The sequence below is a fragment of the Penicillium waksmanii genome (assembly GCF_028829765.1).
Source record: "Penicillium waksmanii strain IBT 27052 chromosome Unknown utg000001l:1.0-4852451.0:1.0-4856178.0, whole genome shotgun sequence".
Classification (NCBI taxonomy): domain Eukaryota; kingdom Fungi; phylum Ascomycota; class Eurotiomycetes; order Eurotiales; family Aspergillaceae; genus Penicillium; species Penicillium waksmanii.
In genome coordinates, this window is record NW_026643248.1 from 2,724,521 (window position 1) to 2,739,565 (window position 15,045).

General features: G+C 51.4%; 7 protein-coding genes across 7 annotated transcripts; 5 read left to right on the plus strand and 2 right to left on the minus strand.

The window, feature by feature from the left end:
• Positions 1–407: 407 nt before the first annotated feature.
• On the plus strand, positions 408–896 carry N7481_000987 (uncharacterized protein; the record flags this gene model as incomplete). The annotated part of the gene is made up of 1 exon (XM_057260206.1): positions 408–896. The coding sequence occupies one exon, from the start codon at positions 408–410 to the stop codon at positions 894–896; it is 489 nt and encodes a 162-aa protein (XP_057128038.1).
• A 965-nt stretch (positions 897–1,861) lies between these two features.
• N7481_000988 (DUF2470 domain-containing protein) lies at positions 1,862–2,512 on the plus strand (the record flags this gene model as incomplete). Its single annotated transcript, XM_057260207.1, has 1 exon — positions 1,862–2,512. One exon carries the CDS (start codon positions 1,862–1,864, stop codon positions 2,510–2,512), a length of 651 nt encoding a protein of 216 aa, XP_057128039.1.
• Positions 2,513–3,196: 684 nt separating this feature from the next.
• Positions 3,197–3,975, plus strand: N7481_000989 (40S ribosomal protein eS8; the record flags this gene model as incomplete). Its single annotated transcript, XM_057260208.1, has 2 exons — positions 3,197–3,270; positions 3,447–3,975. The coding sequence occupies 2 exons, from the start codon at positions 3,197–3,199 to the stop codon at positions 3,973–3,975; spliced, it is 603 nt and encodes a 200-aa protein (XP_057128040.1).
• A 658-nt stretch (positions 3,976–4,633) lies between these two features.
• Positions 4,634–5,717, plus strand: N7481_000990 (uncharacterized protein; the record flags this gene model as incomplete). Its single annotated transcript, XM_057260209.1, has 2 exons — positions 4,634–5,446; positions 5,487–5,717. The coding sequence occupies 2 exons, from the start codon at positions 4,634–4,636 to the stop codon at positions 5,715–5,717; spliced, it is 1,044 nt and encodes a 347-aa protein (XP_057128041.1).
• Positions 5,718–6,437: 720 nt separating this feature from the next.
• Positions 6,438–10,000, minus strand: N7481_000991 (glucan endo-1,3-beta-D-glucosidase; the record flags this gene model as incomplete). Its single annotated transcript, XM_057260210.1, has 4 exons — positions 6,438–6,776; positions 6,848–8,572; positions 8,626–9,738; positions 9,797–10,000. The coding sequence occupies 4 exons, from the start codon at positions 9,998–10,000 to the stop codon at positions 6,438–6,440; spliced, it is 3,381 nt and encodes a 1,126-aa protein (XP_057128042.1).
• A 1,053-nt stretch (positions 10,001–11,053) lies between these two features.
• Positions 11,054–13,990, minus strand: N7481_000992 (UTP14 family protein; the record flags this gene model as incomplete). The annotated part of the gene is made up of 1 exon (XM_057260211.1): positions 11,054–13,990. One exon carries the CDS (start codon positions 13,988–13,990, stop codon positions 11,054–11,056), a length of 2,937 nt encoding a protein of 978 aa, XP_057128043.1.
• Positions 13,991–14,267: 277 nt separating this feature from the next.
• N7481_000993 (mitochondrial 54S ribosomal protein mL41) lies at positions 14,268–14,720 on the plus strand (the record flags this gene model as incomplete). The annotated part of the gene is made up of 2 exons (XM_057260212.1): positions 14,268–14,450; positions 14,532–14,720. The coding sequence occupies 2 exons, from the start codon at positions 14,268–14,270 to the stop codon at positions 14,718–14,720; spliced, it is 372 nt and encodes a 123-aa protein (XP_057128044.1).
• Between the last annotated feature and the right edge of the window lie 325 nt (positions 14,721–15,045).

Here is a 15,045-nt window from a genome sequence, read left to right on the forward strand (position 1 = left end):
CTAAAATAGAACTGCCATGCTATCTCCACGCCCACGCCAGGTGGCACAAAGCATGGCATGACGCCGGTGGTCCTCTCGTCGAGCCAGAAAGTAATTCGTGACAGGTACATGTACCACTTGTGACAGGTATCGAACTCCACGTACCTATATTACCACTGACCACACTTCCTGGTGGAGAGTCCATCTCACCCGCCGCCAACGTCATGGCAGTGAAGTGACGATCTAGTCCTGTCCCTTCATATCATATCACCGCTTTCCTCATTCCCCTCCCTTTTCTCCAATCCTTAGTGTTGTATTCCTATTCTCCTTCCAATATTGATTCCTTAATCCATTGACCTCGGAATACTCGTACCTCTCTCTTCTTACTCATTCTATCTCCATCCTCGTCCCCACCCATCCAAAACATCATGGCCACCGTCGAGAAGCCCAAGGAGCAGCAAAAGCAGTTCCAAGTGCCCGAGTATTCCGATGATGAAGATTACGACAGCGCCGATGACTACGAATACTCAGACGAGGAGGAGGACCAGCCTAAGCCTGCTGCGAAGGACCAGCCTAAGCCCGCTGCGAAGAACCAGCAACTTCAGCGCCGCAAGCAACAACAGCCTCAACAGCAAGCCGACGATGAGTATGACTCAGAAGAGTATTCCGACGAAGACGAATACTCCGATTACTATCCCGATGACGAGGACCGCGATGAATTTGGAATGACCAAAATGAACGGCGACACTTCGATGCCACCTTGGCAGGGTAATTCCACCGACATGAACATTGCCGATGAGAAGAAGAAGAGCATCCTCGATGAAGAGGGTATGAAACTGAGGCTGGAGCTGAATCTGGAGATTGAGATTGAACTCAAGGCACGCATCCACGGTGATCTCACCCTCGCTCTCATGTAAGTTGCACCCCATCTATTCCCTTCATTGTAGAATATCCGCTCAAACCAAATAGGAGTTGATCGCGTCGGCTACAGGGCATAAAACTCGTCGACATTCCCTATTTTATATCTCCTATATCCTTTTCCGTTTACTTTTACTTCCGTCTCCGTCTCCGTCTCCGTCCCAATGTCCTCGCTTTACCATGGTGTTCGCATTTGCAGTGGTCGCCTTTCAAATGATGATAACGATCGATTTAATTTTTTTTATCAACTATCCCTGCTCTTCATCGTTTCATAGAGTCCTTGCTTGATCATCGCTTAAATATACATTCTCTTATTTGGTCTGGATCGGTCAGACAGGGCCTTACCCACGGTACTGGAGGCGCCGCGCCTGAGTCGATACTTTGGATCCTGTACTACTATATGTATATATCAATCAGAGTGGGTTCATACCTGCAGTCTAATTGAGGTTAGGGTAATTACCTGTTGATCAAGCAGCACGTTGATATGATTTTTATTTTTTCCGAGTCGTGGGCGTGACTATATATTTCCACATACTAGTACTATTACTAGTATATCATCCATTGGTTATCGAACCACTCGGATGAACCAATTATCACGGTGGTTCGCCATATTCTAATGAAAACTACCTGGGTACATGCTGAATTTACCATAACTGCATAGCCGTGATCAAATCTGATCAATTGCCCAATTTATTGCATGTTCCAGGGTTGGCTGCCGAAATCACACCCAACCCATGAGGCCTAGGCCGAGGTTCGGGCTTGGCGTGGATCCATGAGATCTTCAGACCGCACCTGGGGGCATTTCCTACCCTTCTCCCCTGTCACAGCAGCCGGTGACTTTTCTGCCTATCGCAACGCTCACATCATACTCTTGAATCTCACCAGGAATTATTCCTGCCTCAATCCCACCGAATTAACACCACGCCTTACTACGTCTCTCCGATCTTCGGCCGACTACTCCACCATGTCCGGCAAGGACTTCATCATCAAGCACATGAACGCCGACCATGGCGATTCACTACAGCTATACCTACAAGCCTTTTCCCGCATCACGGCCAGCGAAGCCAAAGGCGCAACCCTAGAGGACCTCACCCTCTCCGACCTCACGATCCGAGCCAACGGAATCCGCTACGGAATCCCAATCGACCCGCCCATGGCCAGCTACAACGAAGCCCGCGGTCGGTTGGTCGGCCTGCACAAGGACAGTCTGCAGAAACTCGGCCGATCCGACGTGACGCTAACCGAATACCGTGCTCCACATGGCCATCAGATTGTGATCTTTGCCCTGTGCGCCTTCCTGTACATCACCTGCTTCAGTCGCGAGAACCTCCTGCCTGGATCATTTGTCTATGAGAACTTTGGCTACAAGTTCGTTCCGGACTTTGCGCACTTTGTGTATAATATCCAGCCCTACCTGTTTCCCATCACGGTGGGTATTCATATCTTCGAGTCGGCTTTGTTGGCTGTGACTAAGTTGAAGCCTCATGGGGTGCCGTTCTTGTCGGGGCTGTGGCTTGCGTGGGTGGGTTCGTGTTTGGTGGAGGGATTCGGGACGTTCCAGCGGATCAGCCAGATTGTGAAGGAGGAGCGGGAGAAGGGTGGAAAGAAGCAGTAGATGGTAGATGGAATGATAGAGTGAAATGGTAGTTTATCAGAAATAGCAGAGCACCATTGCAATGAATGAGAACGTCCTATTGGAAACAGCCTACCCGCATGTACAACCCTGCCTCGGAGCCCCGTGCCAAGCCTGATAGATGACTAAGCAGAGATAACAGGTCACGGGACCGCACACAGTGGCGCTACACCCAAACCGGGTTAGTTCGCTTAGGGCAACCGCACAAGCGAGTAACACACTGGGCCTGGGAATATTCAATCCTCCGCCGCTCGACGACCGCATTCCCACGACAACCCAACGACAACTTTCCGTGTTTTTTTGGTGGCAGAGTTAGGGGTGAGTTATCCTCGAGAATCGCCCTCTGTTCCAGTTTCCTACTTTCTGCTTCGTCCCGACAATCGCTGCGTGAGGGGGAAAAATCCCACCGTGGACCTCGAAATTGAAATTGAAATTCGACACATTCGACATTCGTTCCTTACCTCCCTTCGACATCCTAATTCGTTAAATCATTCGCCGCTTCTCGACAACACGACCTTTTCAATTTTTGAATTACCGATCTTGTTGCACGATTATCACGGACGAAACAGAAGTTGTGGAAACTGGAATATACAGGGTCAAACGCACCAACCCGATCGAGTTCTAATCTTGTCTTGTTAAGCTAGACTCCATCCATCAACCGCAAACATGGGTATCTCTCGCGATTCTCGTCACAAGCGCAGCGCTACCGGTGCCAAGCGCGCCTACTACCGCAAGAAGAGGTACGGCACCATCCATCCATGAATTTTTTTTCGTTCCTGTCGTTTCGTGTGGTATAAGGAGGTGAATTTTTGTTTATCTACGGGGATGGTTACTGTGGTTATTATGTGGAAACGATTTTGAAGATGCGACCGAAGATTTTTCCTCTGTGAGCCATATTCTGACTTATCTTCAACAGAGCTTTCGAGAAGGGCCGCCAGCCCGCCAACACCCGTATTGGCACCAAGCGCATCCATCTCGTTCGCACTCGCGGTGGTAACCAAAAGTTCCGTGCCTTGCGCCTCGAGTCCGGTAACTTCTCCTGGGGCTCTGAGGGTGTTGCCCGCAAGACCCGTGTCATCGGTGTCTCTTTCCACCCCTCCAACAACGAGCTGGTCCGCACAAACACCTTGACCAAGTCCGCCGTCGTCCAGATCGACGCTGCCCCCTTCCGTCAATGGTACGAGGCCCACTACGGCCAGGGCATCGGTCGCCGTCGCCAGGCCAAGACCGATGTCACCGAGGAGAAGAAGAGCAAGTCTGTCACCAAGAAGCAGGCTGAGCGTTACGCCGATCAGGGCAAGGTTGAGGGTGCCATCGAGCGTCAGTTCGAGTCCGGCCGCCTGTTCGCCGTTGTTTCCTCCCGACCTGGCCAGTCCGGCCGTGTCGACGGTTACATCCTGGAGGGTGAGGAGCTGGCTTTCTACCAGCGTGCGATCCGCAAGTAAACGAAAAACAAAAAGGGAAAGCCATTCGGTTAATAGACCGCGTGGGTTGTCGATGCACGGGTGGTTATCGGAGTTTCAGCTATGTTTACCAGAAAACTTGTCATGATCTGGGCATCCGCGGATGCAATGTCTGTAGAGCTCTGAGCCGTCAATTCTATGGGAATCTATTTTCCTGTTTACGTTACTTGTGATTTCCTGCTTTCGCAGCACCTGGTATTGTAGGATGCCATGTCTTCCCAAATCGTAGTTAACCACAGTAGAACATCCAATGGCCATCACCTTGTTGAACATTCTGCGGGGGGGGCTGATGTCGTTCCATAGCGATAAGGCCGACCACAGTAGGGAAGGTAGCCATTGGACCGAATGCAAAATATTAGATTGAAGTCTACTATATATACGTATTAGCTAATGCACCGGTACGAATATCTGTATAGCCTACTAGTAACTATGAGCCACTTAGGCTACCGCAACCAGTGGTCCGGGTCGGTTTCCATGTTTTGAGGCTGTGATTCATCGCTCCCCATCCTTCCCTCCTCCTCACCTCAACACACCCCACTCACCTCTGCACTTCCTTTCCTCGTTCCAAAAAGACTGGAAAGGATTCATCCAAGCATTCTCCTCCCCAACTTTATCTTCTCTCATCCCATTTCCTTCCAGAATGGCCTCAACTGCGGGTATCAAAACACGCATCTGCATGATCTCAGACACTCACACCACCAGTCCCTACTCGCCATCAGAAAAGGAACATGCCTACCGCAATCCCCTCCCAGAAGCCGACATCCTCCTCCACTCCGGCGATCTCACAAAAGTCGGCTACCGCACCGAACACGAAGAAACAATCTCAATGCTCAAAGCCGCGCCCGCAGAACTAAAGCTCGTTATCGCAGGCAATCACGACATCACCTTAGACGAAGAATACTTCCTCTGCACCGGCTACAAAAAGCACCGGAAAACAGCATACTTCGGCGCAAAAAATATCCCACTCCATAAAGACGAGCAAACCCGCCTCGAAGCCATCAAGGGGGGAACAATCCCACCACCCCCGGAACTACTATCTTATATAAGAGACATAAAAGACCTATACACGAACGAGTCTGCCCGCGCCGCAGGAATAAGATACCTAGATGAAGGAATCCACACATTCACGCTAACCTCTGGCGCAAAATTCACCGTCTACGCCTCACCCTACCAACCCGAGTTCTGCAACTGGGCGTTTGCATATCATCGCAATGAAGATCGCTTCAATCTCCCCGCGCCGGGGTCTACGGCCCCAATTCCTGCAAACCCGGTCCCGGACTTCCCAAGTATCGATATTATGATCACTCATGGCCCGCCGGCGGGGGTCCTGGACCGGGTTGGTGATGATCGCAATAAATTGGAGCACGTCGGGTGCGAAAGCCTGATGCGCGCGGCTGGGCGCGCAAGACCAAGACTTTATCTTTTCGGACATATTCATGAAGGATGGGGTGCAGTGCGGGGGGACTTATGACGGAACGAAGGCCTCTGAGAAGGGCAGCAAGGAGGGTGGCAGTGCTAGTGTTAGTGTCAAGCAGGAAAGGATCCCCGTCGACGAGAAAGATATGCTCGAGAAACAAGGCGTTTATCTTGATATTAGTTCAGAGGGTGAGCGACCGCTTGCTTTCGGGGATGAGACTCTTTTTGTCAATGCTAGCATTGTGGATATCTATTATCGGCCGGTTCATGCGCCTTGGGTGGTTGATTTGGATTTGCCAAGGGGTTGAAGTTGAACGTGAATTGTTGGCGGGCTGGCCCGATGATTGCTATGACTCTGATTATTATTATGATTTGATGAATAAAATAGATTCTCTTGCTCGTTGGCGAGCATCATTGATTCAATATTTCGTTTCTGTGGAGTTTCTTCTGGGTAGGATAAGATGAGTTGGTGGGTGGGGGGCCGGGGGGTCCATATATATCTTGACCCTGATGAAGATACCACTACCTAGTACTAAGTCAACCGTCTTTCAGGGCAATATTTGTGCCAGTGGATGATATTAAAACAACCGTGACTCGGAGCGCATCTACTAGTAATGTACACAGTCTGAAAACGAGTTCAAATCTTGGAATAGTCATTTGTTTTTAAACCTAACTATCGTGGGATCGCTTCATCTCAGGCATACATCATCCTAATTAGGGCAAGCTATCTAGCCCAACGAAAACCAACCAGTTCAGTCCTGGACTCCCCCCTTCATAAATGCCATAACAAGCTACTATAACTATATATCCATCTCTACGAGAAATAACTACTTGAAAACCCGATGAAACAAGACTGAAGACCCAAGCGCCGAAAACAAAATAAGCAAGATGAGACGAAAAAGAGAAAAGAAATTATAAGAAATATAGAGATAGAGGGCAAAACAAAGCAAGATGGGAGTCAAGAAAATAGAAAAAGGCCGCCGACGCCACATTCAAGTGTTGTTCAACACGGCTCCAGGAACTTGAACCTACAGACCGCCAAGGGCAGCGGCATAGGCTAGGTACCATGTGCGTGTGGCACCGCCGTCAATCCAGCTGTAGTTAAAGTGGTGCTGGGCAAAGAAGCTCCATGATGCCTTGGGGTTGACGAGGGCCAAGTTAGCGAACAGGACGCCCTTCCAACCGCCCTCGACCTTGTCGGCAGGGGTGGAAGCATTCGGCGCGAATATGGCTTCCCACTCCTCTGCCACGAATTGCGGGGTTCGTGTGTAGGCAGAGTTGGGGAGGAGAGGGATCATGTGGATTCCTTGGATGAATTCTAAGTTGTTACCGAAGTATGTGGTGTGGTCGACCTTGTTTTCAAAGAGCTGTTGGATGGAAATTAGTACTGGTCATCAAAGCGACTAAAGCAGGCAGGGGTGAGGTGTATTATACTTACAATGCCAGTGACCTTGTTTCCGATAAATTTTGAGGGTTGGTTGACGTTGTTGTTGCGCATGAGGAAGTAGTTGTCCAGAGATCGGCGCATGATGCCCAGCATCAAGTTGCCGCGAGCCTCCATACTCACGTCGCCGATTGTACGACCCCACATCTTCACAGCATACGCAAACATGGTATCTTCTGAAGTGGACTCCTCATCCTTACCATCGTAGGACTCGAAAAGACCTTTGGCCCAAGAGTGACCGTTGAACCAGTCAAAGGCACGAGAGAAGGGGAAGTGCGGGTCATTCTCCACTGAGTTGCCGGCATCACGGACCAGCATGTTAACCCAGTCCTTATTCTGGGCCAGCCAGTTGGAGTCAAGAGAGCCAATGATCGCTGCAGCTTGGATGAAGTAGCCGTAGTGGAAATGGTGATCGTTGTACGCGGTATTTCCGAAATCCTGGTTCAAATCGCCTTTGTATCCTGCCGTCGACACAACACCCTTCCAGACAGAGTCATATGCGAGAGGGTACTCTTGTTGGTTATTCACAAAGCGCGCAAAGCTGCTCTTGAGTTCCTGGAAGGCATCGCTGGCTGCATGCAAATCACCGCCAAGTTGGGAAACAGTCCAGACGAGAGTTGCGAACTTGCTTAGGGCTTTGCCGCTGTAATACATGCTGTTCAGGTTGCTCTCCTGGGAGATGTTCTGCTGCAGCTCGTAGGGGGCAACCTGGACAATTGCTTTCTTGGCTTCAGGGGATAAGGTGTGGACATTGCCTGACGTCGCTGACCAAGGAGCAAATCCCATATCAACCGGGAGATCGGGCTCAACCATCGTCCAGCTATCGCCAATAACGGCTGTCGCATTGCCCTTGGTAGTACTGCGAAGGTGTATGCTGGTGACACGCGCGGCAGTATCGCGGTCAAAGGATTCGAGGTGATGCGGCAAGGCGAACATGATGAGGGGTGTTCCGTGGGCGTGCTTTCCAGCTTTGGCCCAGGCCAAGCTGTATGAGCCAGTATCGCCAGTCACAGAGCCAGTAATGTGACCCGAAACGGGATAAACACCAGCAGAGTTGTCGTAGAACTTCTCACCCGACTTGCCAGCAGGGTTCTTGGCGACCTGAATAGCACCAGAGAACCCATGAGTACCACGGATTCTCGACTTGGAAACCAATTTCAGGTTGGGGTCAATTCCATCGTTGGGAGAGGCATAGAGTACCCAGTGCGTGTCATCTTCCAAAGCAACCTGGTACTTGAAGATTCCAGGCTTGGGCGATCCAGCGCTGACAACCTTGCGGAAGAAAACTCCACTCTCGATCAGGGGTTGAAGACGGTTGTAGATACCGGTGATAAATCCCATACCTTGAACAACGGGGAAGGTAATGCTATGATGGGAACCAGCAGATCGTTTCAAGACAGCGTGGGCGGAGAAAGCCTTGGGCTCCTCGACGTCGAGGACACTCGACTTATCCAGCTCGGTGGCAGATAGAACAATATGCTGAAGGCCCACGGGATTGATGTAGTACTCAGCAGGGCTACCTGGGAGCTTATGGTTCTTTGGACCAAATGCCAGTACCTTAGCTTCCAGATGCGAGACTCCGACGCCAAAGCTCTTGAGGGTACCTTGTCCTCTCGACCAACCGAGAGAGTAGGGCTGTGTGAAGCTAGCATTTGTCTGAGTTCCAAGAAATAGCCCAGCGTAGAATTTGTTGGTTTCAATCGGATGAGAAGTATTCGCCTGTACTTTATATTAGAAATACACAATATCAGTATCTGTCAATGGGTACTCACATGAAGATTCTTCACCGGGTGATCATGACGAGCCTTGATATTCGCAGGAGGCGCATTAGTGGCCACTGGCTCGAAGACATCCTGGTCGTCCATAGTAGAAGGGTAATCGGGACTGTCTGGAGGTCCAGGCAGATCAGTGGAAGAACCTTGGCCCAGTACGTCTGTTGGAGAAGCAACCGTTGCCGGACCTGTGGCAGGAAGTACAGATGTAGCTGACGGAGCAGGATTGGTACTCGAATCGCTGGGAGACAATAAGTCCGCGATGCTGTCTGGAGGTCCAGGCAGATCAGTGGAAGAACCTTGGCCCGGTACGTCTGCTGGAGAAGCAACCGTCGCCGGAGCTGTGGTAGGAAGTACAGATGTAGCTGACGGAGCAGGATTGGTACTCGAATCGCTGGGAGACAATAAGTCTGCGATGCTGTCTAGAGGTCCAGGCAGATCAGTGGAACGACCTTGGCCCGATACGTCTGTTGGAGAAGCAACCGTCGCCGGGGCTGTGGTAGGAAGTACAGATGTAGCTGACGGAGCAGGATTGGTACTCGAATCGCTGGGAGACAATAAGTCCGCGATGCTGTCTGGAGGTCCAGGCAGATCGGTGGAAGGACTTTGGCCCGATACCTCTGTTGGAGAAGCAACCGTCGCCGGGGCTGTGGTAGGAAGTACAGATGTAGCTGACGGAGCAGGATTGTTACTTGAATCGTTGGGAGACAATAAGTCTGCGATGCTGTCTAGAGGTCCAGGCAGATTGGTGGAAGGGCTTTGGCCCGATACGTCTGTTGGAGAAGCAACCGTCGCCGGAGCTGTGGCAGGAAGTATAGATGTAGCTGACGGAGCAGGATTGGTACTCGAATCGCTGGGAGACAATAAGTCCGCGATGCTGTCTGGAGGTCCAGGCAGATCGGTGGAAGGACTTTGGCCCGATACCTCTGTTGGAGAAGCAACCGTCGCCGGGGCTGTGGCAGGAAGTACAGATGTAGCTGACGGAGCAGGATTGGTACTCGAATTGTTGGGAGACAATAAGTCCACGATGCCATCTAGAACCCGGTCGACGTTTGTTGACGGAAAAGGAGGCTCGGAAGGATGGCCTTGCTTATCGAGGGCAATCCGGTAGACCTATAGTCCTATGTCAACATCGGATAGAAAGCTCTTGAGGGCTGATCATGAAACGTACCGGCGAGGCCTCTGGGATAAACACTCGGGCTTCAGAATTTGACGGTGGATACTGAGTCTTGAAAGAAGTACTAGGCTCTGTAGCCGTCTGCTCCAAGATGCTTTCCGCAACGCTGCCAATAGGCTGCGACTGCGGAAGGCCGTGTACTGATTCTGCAGCAAGAAGCCATGTTAGCAAGGCTGTGGCCTTCCATGATGATCCCATTTTGCAATTGAAGGACCAAAATAAGCCAAACAACCAATCGCAGGGGAGTAGGGATGCTGTAAGCGCAATTCAATGCTTCAATATGTCCCACGTATGAACGTGGACCAACAGGCACAGTGCAGCTTCACAGGTGTGGAAGTGGAGGAATGGGATCAAACAGCAGGAGGAAAAAAGAACCGAGGAAGAGGGATAGGGACTTACAAGTACGCTAGGTATGTGCTACAGATTCTCGTTGGCACAGTGAATGTGTTTCGAGCTGAGGGCCCTTCCAGTCTCGCAGCCTCCCGCGGGCCAAATTGTTGTGACGGGCCGAAAGAAAGAATTCTAGCCTGCCGATCCTCATGCGAGATCTGCGGCACGGAGCTGCCAGATAGGGAAATACGGGTGGATGGTCAAGCCATGGGGAGGACAGCGTGTGTTTAGTTCAGCAATGAAGGGCGTCGGGGCAACAATGAGGTTCCTGAGCGGGAGAGGTTGTCCCCACTACAAGGAATGTGAGGCGGAGAGGAGTCAACAAATGTCCATGTCCATGTCCATGTCCCACAAGGGAGAGCCTCTTGATTTTAATTGTAAGTGAAAGGTATAATTGAACCAATTGGTCGAGTGAATGGTTGATTGTTTGCAATTATATTTAAGGGGGGCAGGCAGCTATGAGTGATGACTCCAAGCCGGTGATTCACCATACAAACCATGGGTGGGAGAAAGCATGCCCTGATCAGCGAGCTGGTTTACCTAGCACCCAGCCCGGCGATGGTTGGCATCCCGATGCGCGGCCGAGACGGGCCTTTCCTTTCAAGCCCTACTACATTGGAAGGCCCGTCAAGTGTTGATCTGTAAAGCCATGCGAGAATGTCGGGGAAGCCAGTAAAAATAAAAAGAGGCTGAATGAGGTGGAGAAGAAAGGCTGAATTTGGTCTACAAAGTCGCTTGAAGCAGCAAAAAAAGCATGGTATTCTTTTTGGGTTGTCCAGACGCCGTTGGGGTTTACCCTGAATGAAAAATACAAGGTAGATATAATGCGGAAAGAATATACAGATTCCCGATTCGTTGCGGTTAGACCATGGGCTTCTCCATGGGCTTGATAATTCCTTGCTTGACCAGAAGACGAGGCTTGGTGCCATCCTGGTAAGATTCCTTGGTTGACCACTCCGGGCCGAGTGGCATGCGTAGCGATCGCTCGTACTGGGACTTGGTCTCGAACTGGTGAGGCAGTTGTGTGGCCATGTACTTGACGTTCTGTGTGTGTGAGAGAGATAGATTAGCCGTAGTTCCGTATATGTGGACAGCAAGAGAAAAGCGATGGTGATTGCATACCTTCTTGACACGCTTCTCATTGATGATAACCCGAGATAGCTTAGCATCCTTGCGCTTATCGGCCTTGACACCCTCAACAGTAGTCAAGAAGCGCTTCTGCTTCTTCTTCTGTTTGCTGCTGATGCCGTCACCTGTCCAGCTACCCCATCCATCCAGAGTGTTGTCGACAACCTTGTCACCCTCATCCTCGATGGTGTCCATTTTCTCTTGCTCAAAATCTTGTACCACCTCGTCACCGGCGAAAGCCCGTTTCACGAGGTCGTGGTTCTTGAGCAAGACTGGAACGTTATCCTCGTCATCACTGTCATTCTCTTCTTGCGCGCGGCGCTTGGAGGGGACTGTCTTGGCGGACTTGCCATTCTTGGAAGAGCTACTGGCCTGGGCAGCCTGGGGCTGTTCGGCGCTGACGGAGATGTCAAGTGCTTCTTGAGTATCAGCACCTTCTCGTCGACGGTTGTTGCGTCCAGTTTGAACGAGCCACGGGTTCTCTTCCTCCGCTGGCGCGTCCTTCTGAGGAGTAGACAACTTCTTGGAAGACGCAGCAGCAGCTTTGGAGCCAGAAACACCAGGCTTCTGCTTCGCAGGACGGTTGGTAACAATGTCAATATCCTGATCCGAGTCGATCACCCGCTGCTCGTCATCGGAGTCGGCAACTTCCTCAAATTCATTCTTTGGCAGAGCCTTGGTCTTTGGCTTGGTCTCGGTTTTGGCTGATTGACCGAATTTCCGACGGCCAACTTCAGACTCTGCCTCGGACTGTGACTCTTCGCCATGCAGATCACGATTGAGCTGTCGGAGTTCCGCGTCATTTGCTTCTTTCTGAGCAGCTTCGGCGTTTTGCATGAACTTCATAGCGAATAATTTGGAATGAGGACCCTTGTCTTCGCCTTCAGGCCCTTCTGCCTCCAGCGCAGCAAGCTTTTGCTCAAGCTTATTTTTCCGAATTTCCTCAGCATCCTCGGCCCAGGGATCCTCATCATCAGATTCCGAGCTTGATGATTCCAAGTAGGCATCATCTCCACGAGAAACACTCTTTCCTTCAATTCGTTTCCGTAGCTCCTCCTCTCTCAGCGCGAGATCAGCAGCACCGTTACGCGCATCCTCGTCCCAAGCGGTGCGTCCGGTCTCCTTCAGGCTCTTGGCCCACTTGCTCTCGCGGTGCTTAGAGCCCATACGAGCTTCGGCTCTCTTGCGCTCGTTCTGCTCTCGCTCGGCTTCATCCATATCGACACCGGATTCCAAGAGTGCTTGGCGTTCCTGCTGCTCAAGCTTCTCGCGTTCCTTTCGGTGCACACGACGATAAGCCTTGCTCTTGATCTTCTTGATTCGTTTGGAGCGAACTTCCTCACGGAACAGCAGATCACGCCGCTTCCGTAGCTCAGCTTGTCGGGCGCGGATCTCTTCAATAGGCAAAGAACGAGACTGGAGCTCTTCGAAGTTTTGAAACTGGTCCTCCGCGGACTTGCCGTCGGCAAGGCCACTCTCCGCCAAGATGTTCTGAATCGTGCTTTCGAGGTCGGTAGTAGGCTTGGCGACATCCATGCGGTGAACTTGTTCGCCATCGGGGTTGGGCAGAGGGAATACGAGATGCTCGGCTCTGCGGTTGGCCTTGACGGTGTCCAGCCATCGGTCAAGGGTTTCTTTACTCTTTTCGTAGGCGGCGGCACGGTCGATTTTATCTTGTTGGCGCTTTGCCAATGGGGCGTCTAGCTTGCCTGGGATGCCCGACTTCGAGGCTTGAGGTGTGGCGTCAACGTGCTTGAGCGAGCTTTTGAGACGAGAATCCGTAATTGAAGGAAGAAGGTCGGCAACAGTCAATTTCTGAGACGCTGTTAAACCGTACTCAGTTGGGTTGCTCTGCTCCTGTGTTCTTTTGGTCCTTGTAGATTTGTTGGTCCCCATTGACTGGACGAAATCCTGTAGTTTGGCCAGGCCGTCCTGTTGGGCGTCGTCGTCGGATACAGACATATCGGAGTCGTCCTCGCTGGGATCACTCTCGCTATCGCCTTCAGAACCCGAATCCTCATCGCTGTCAGCGCCAGCAGCGGCTTTCTTCGCCCTGGTAGCAGCTTCTTTGGCCTCTGACTGTTCTTCAGCGGTATTCATATCCCAAGCTGTAAGTAGATCCACAGCATCTTCTCCTAGGTCGTCCTCGTCATCCTCGTCAGAGTTATTATCCTCGGACTCGTCCATGTCCTCAGACAGAGTGATCTCTGGGCGCTTTTTCGGTGGGGCTTTCTTCTTGGACTTGTTTGAAGCACTTCCACGGAATGTGAAACCCTCAAACCGCTCTTCGTCGCTGGATCCCAGAGCCTCGTCACTGTCTAGCTCTTCATCGTCGTCACTGTCGACTTGTCCCAACTTCCATTCGTGACCTTCGCTATCGCTGCCACCATCGGCACTGTCATATTCAGCTCCGGTTCTGCGGCGTTTGTGAATTGGTCCTTGCTCGTCGTTGTCATCTTCATCGTCATCGTTATCGCGAGCGGAGTGTCTTTTGCGTAAATTTTTGTCGTCGGAGACACCAAGACGACTCCGACGGATACCCAATCTGGTTTTGGTATCTGCCTCAGCGATAGCTAGAGCATCTTGAGCTCGGCTGGCCTGGCGTCTCTGCGCAGGTTTTTGCGCAGTGTGGTCTTGCGGCGCACGCTTCTGGGTTTGCCTGCGCGGCATGGCGACGGTATGAAAAAAGAACGCAAGGATTCAATAAGCGGGAAGAAAAGAGTAATGACAATCTCTTCCACGATCAACTCCAAGCGACCTTGTTGTTGTTGTTGCGGTGTGGAGGGGTTTCGGGCAGGTCAACTTTTTTGCTGGAAAAAAAAAGTTCTCGGCGCGGCGAAGAGCGGGTCCGACCGCCCGAACATTTCGCTCTCTTCTCAGGCACGCCGCACGACTACCGTCACTACGAGATATCTCCCAGCTCCTCTCCCTGCCCTCCATCGCCAACATGTTCAAACCCTCCAACCCTATGATGGCCCGCCTGCGCTTCACGACTAAGCAGGTCAATGGAGGATTCTACAAGGGTAACCGGACCGGCGCAATGGGTCACTTCGACAGGAAAGGCAACTACGTGATCGACTGGCACAAAGTCCGCACCTATGCCGCCCCGGAGGACATGGGGGATTTCAAGGTGGGTGACCCTGATTGTCCTTCTCAATATATATCTGAGGGGAATGGATAAGAGAGCATCGGGATGCTAATATTGTTGTAGCTCACACCTTTTGTCACCAAGGTCGCCGAGCCCAAGCGCAGCAAGTACACCAAGGATGTCGAGAAACACGGGCGCACAGTCACCATGAACGACAGCCTTAAGGGCCAAGACTTCCTCAACATCTGGGGCGAGCGCAATGGCGAGGAAATTATGCAGCGCGAGGTTGAAGAGTACAAGAGCCAGCGGTAATGAATGGCTTCCGGGGAACCACCCGATATTTGGCTCGATGGCCTCAACCAGGCCATAACTGAATTGGATGTGAGTACCTGCGCTCTGATAACTGTTTCATTCTCCCGGTCTTTCGGTTTGCTGACCAGGGGACCTCTCAGGCGTTCGGCAATGCGTATTGTCTACCACCTTTCTATCGCTATCCGCCTCCTTGATATACCTTTCTACCGCTACGCTGGCCGATCGCATCCTCTATGTATTATATGTACAGAATTATTGATTGAAAAAGGGGCCCAGTCTATACCTACCGATATTGAAACTACCTATGGTCGCATGATGGAAGTGT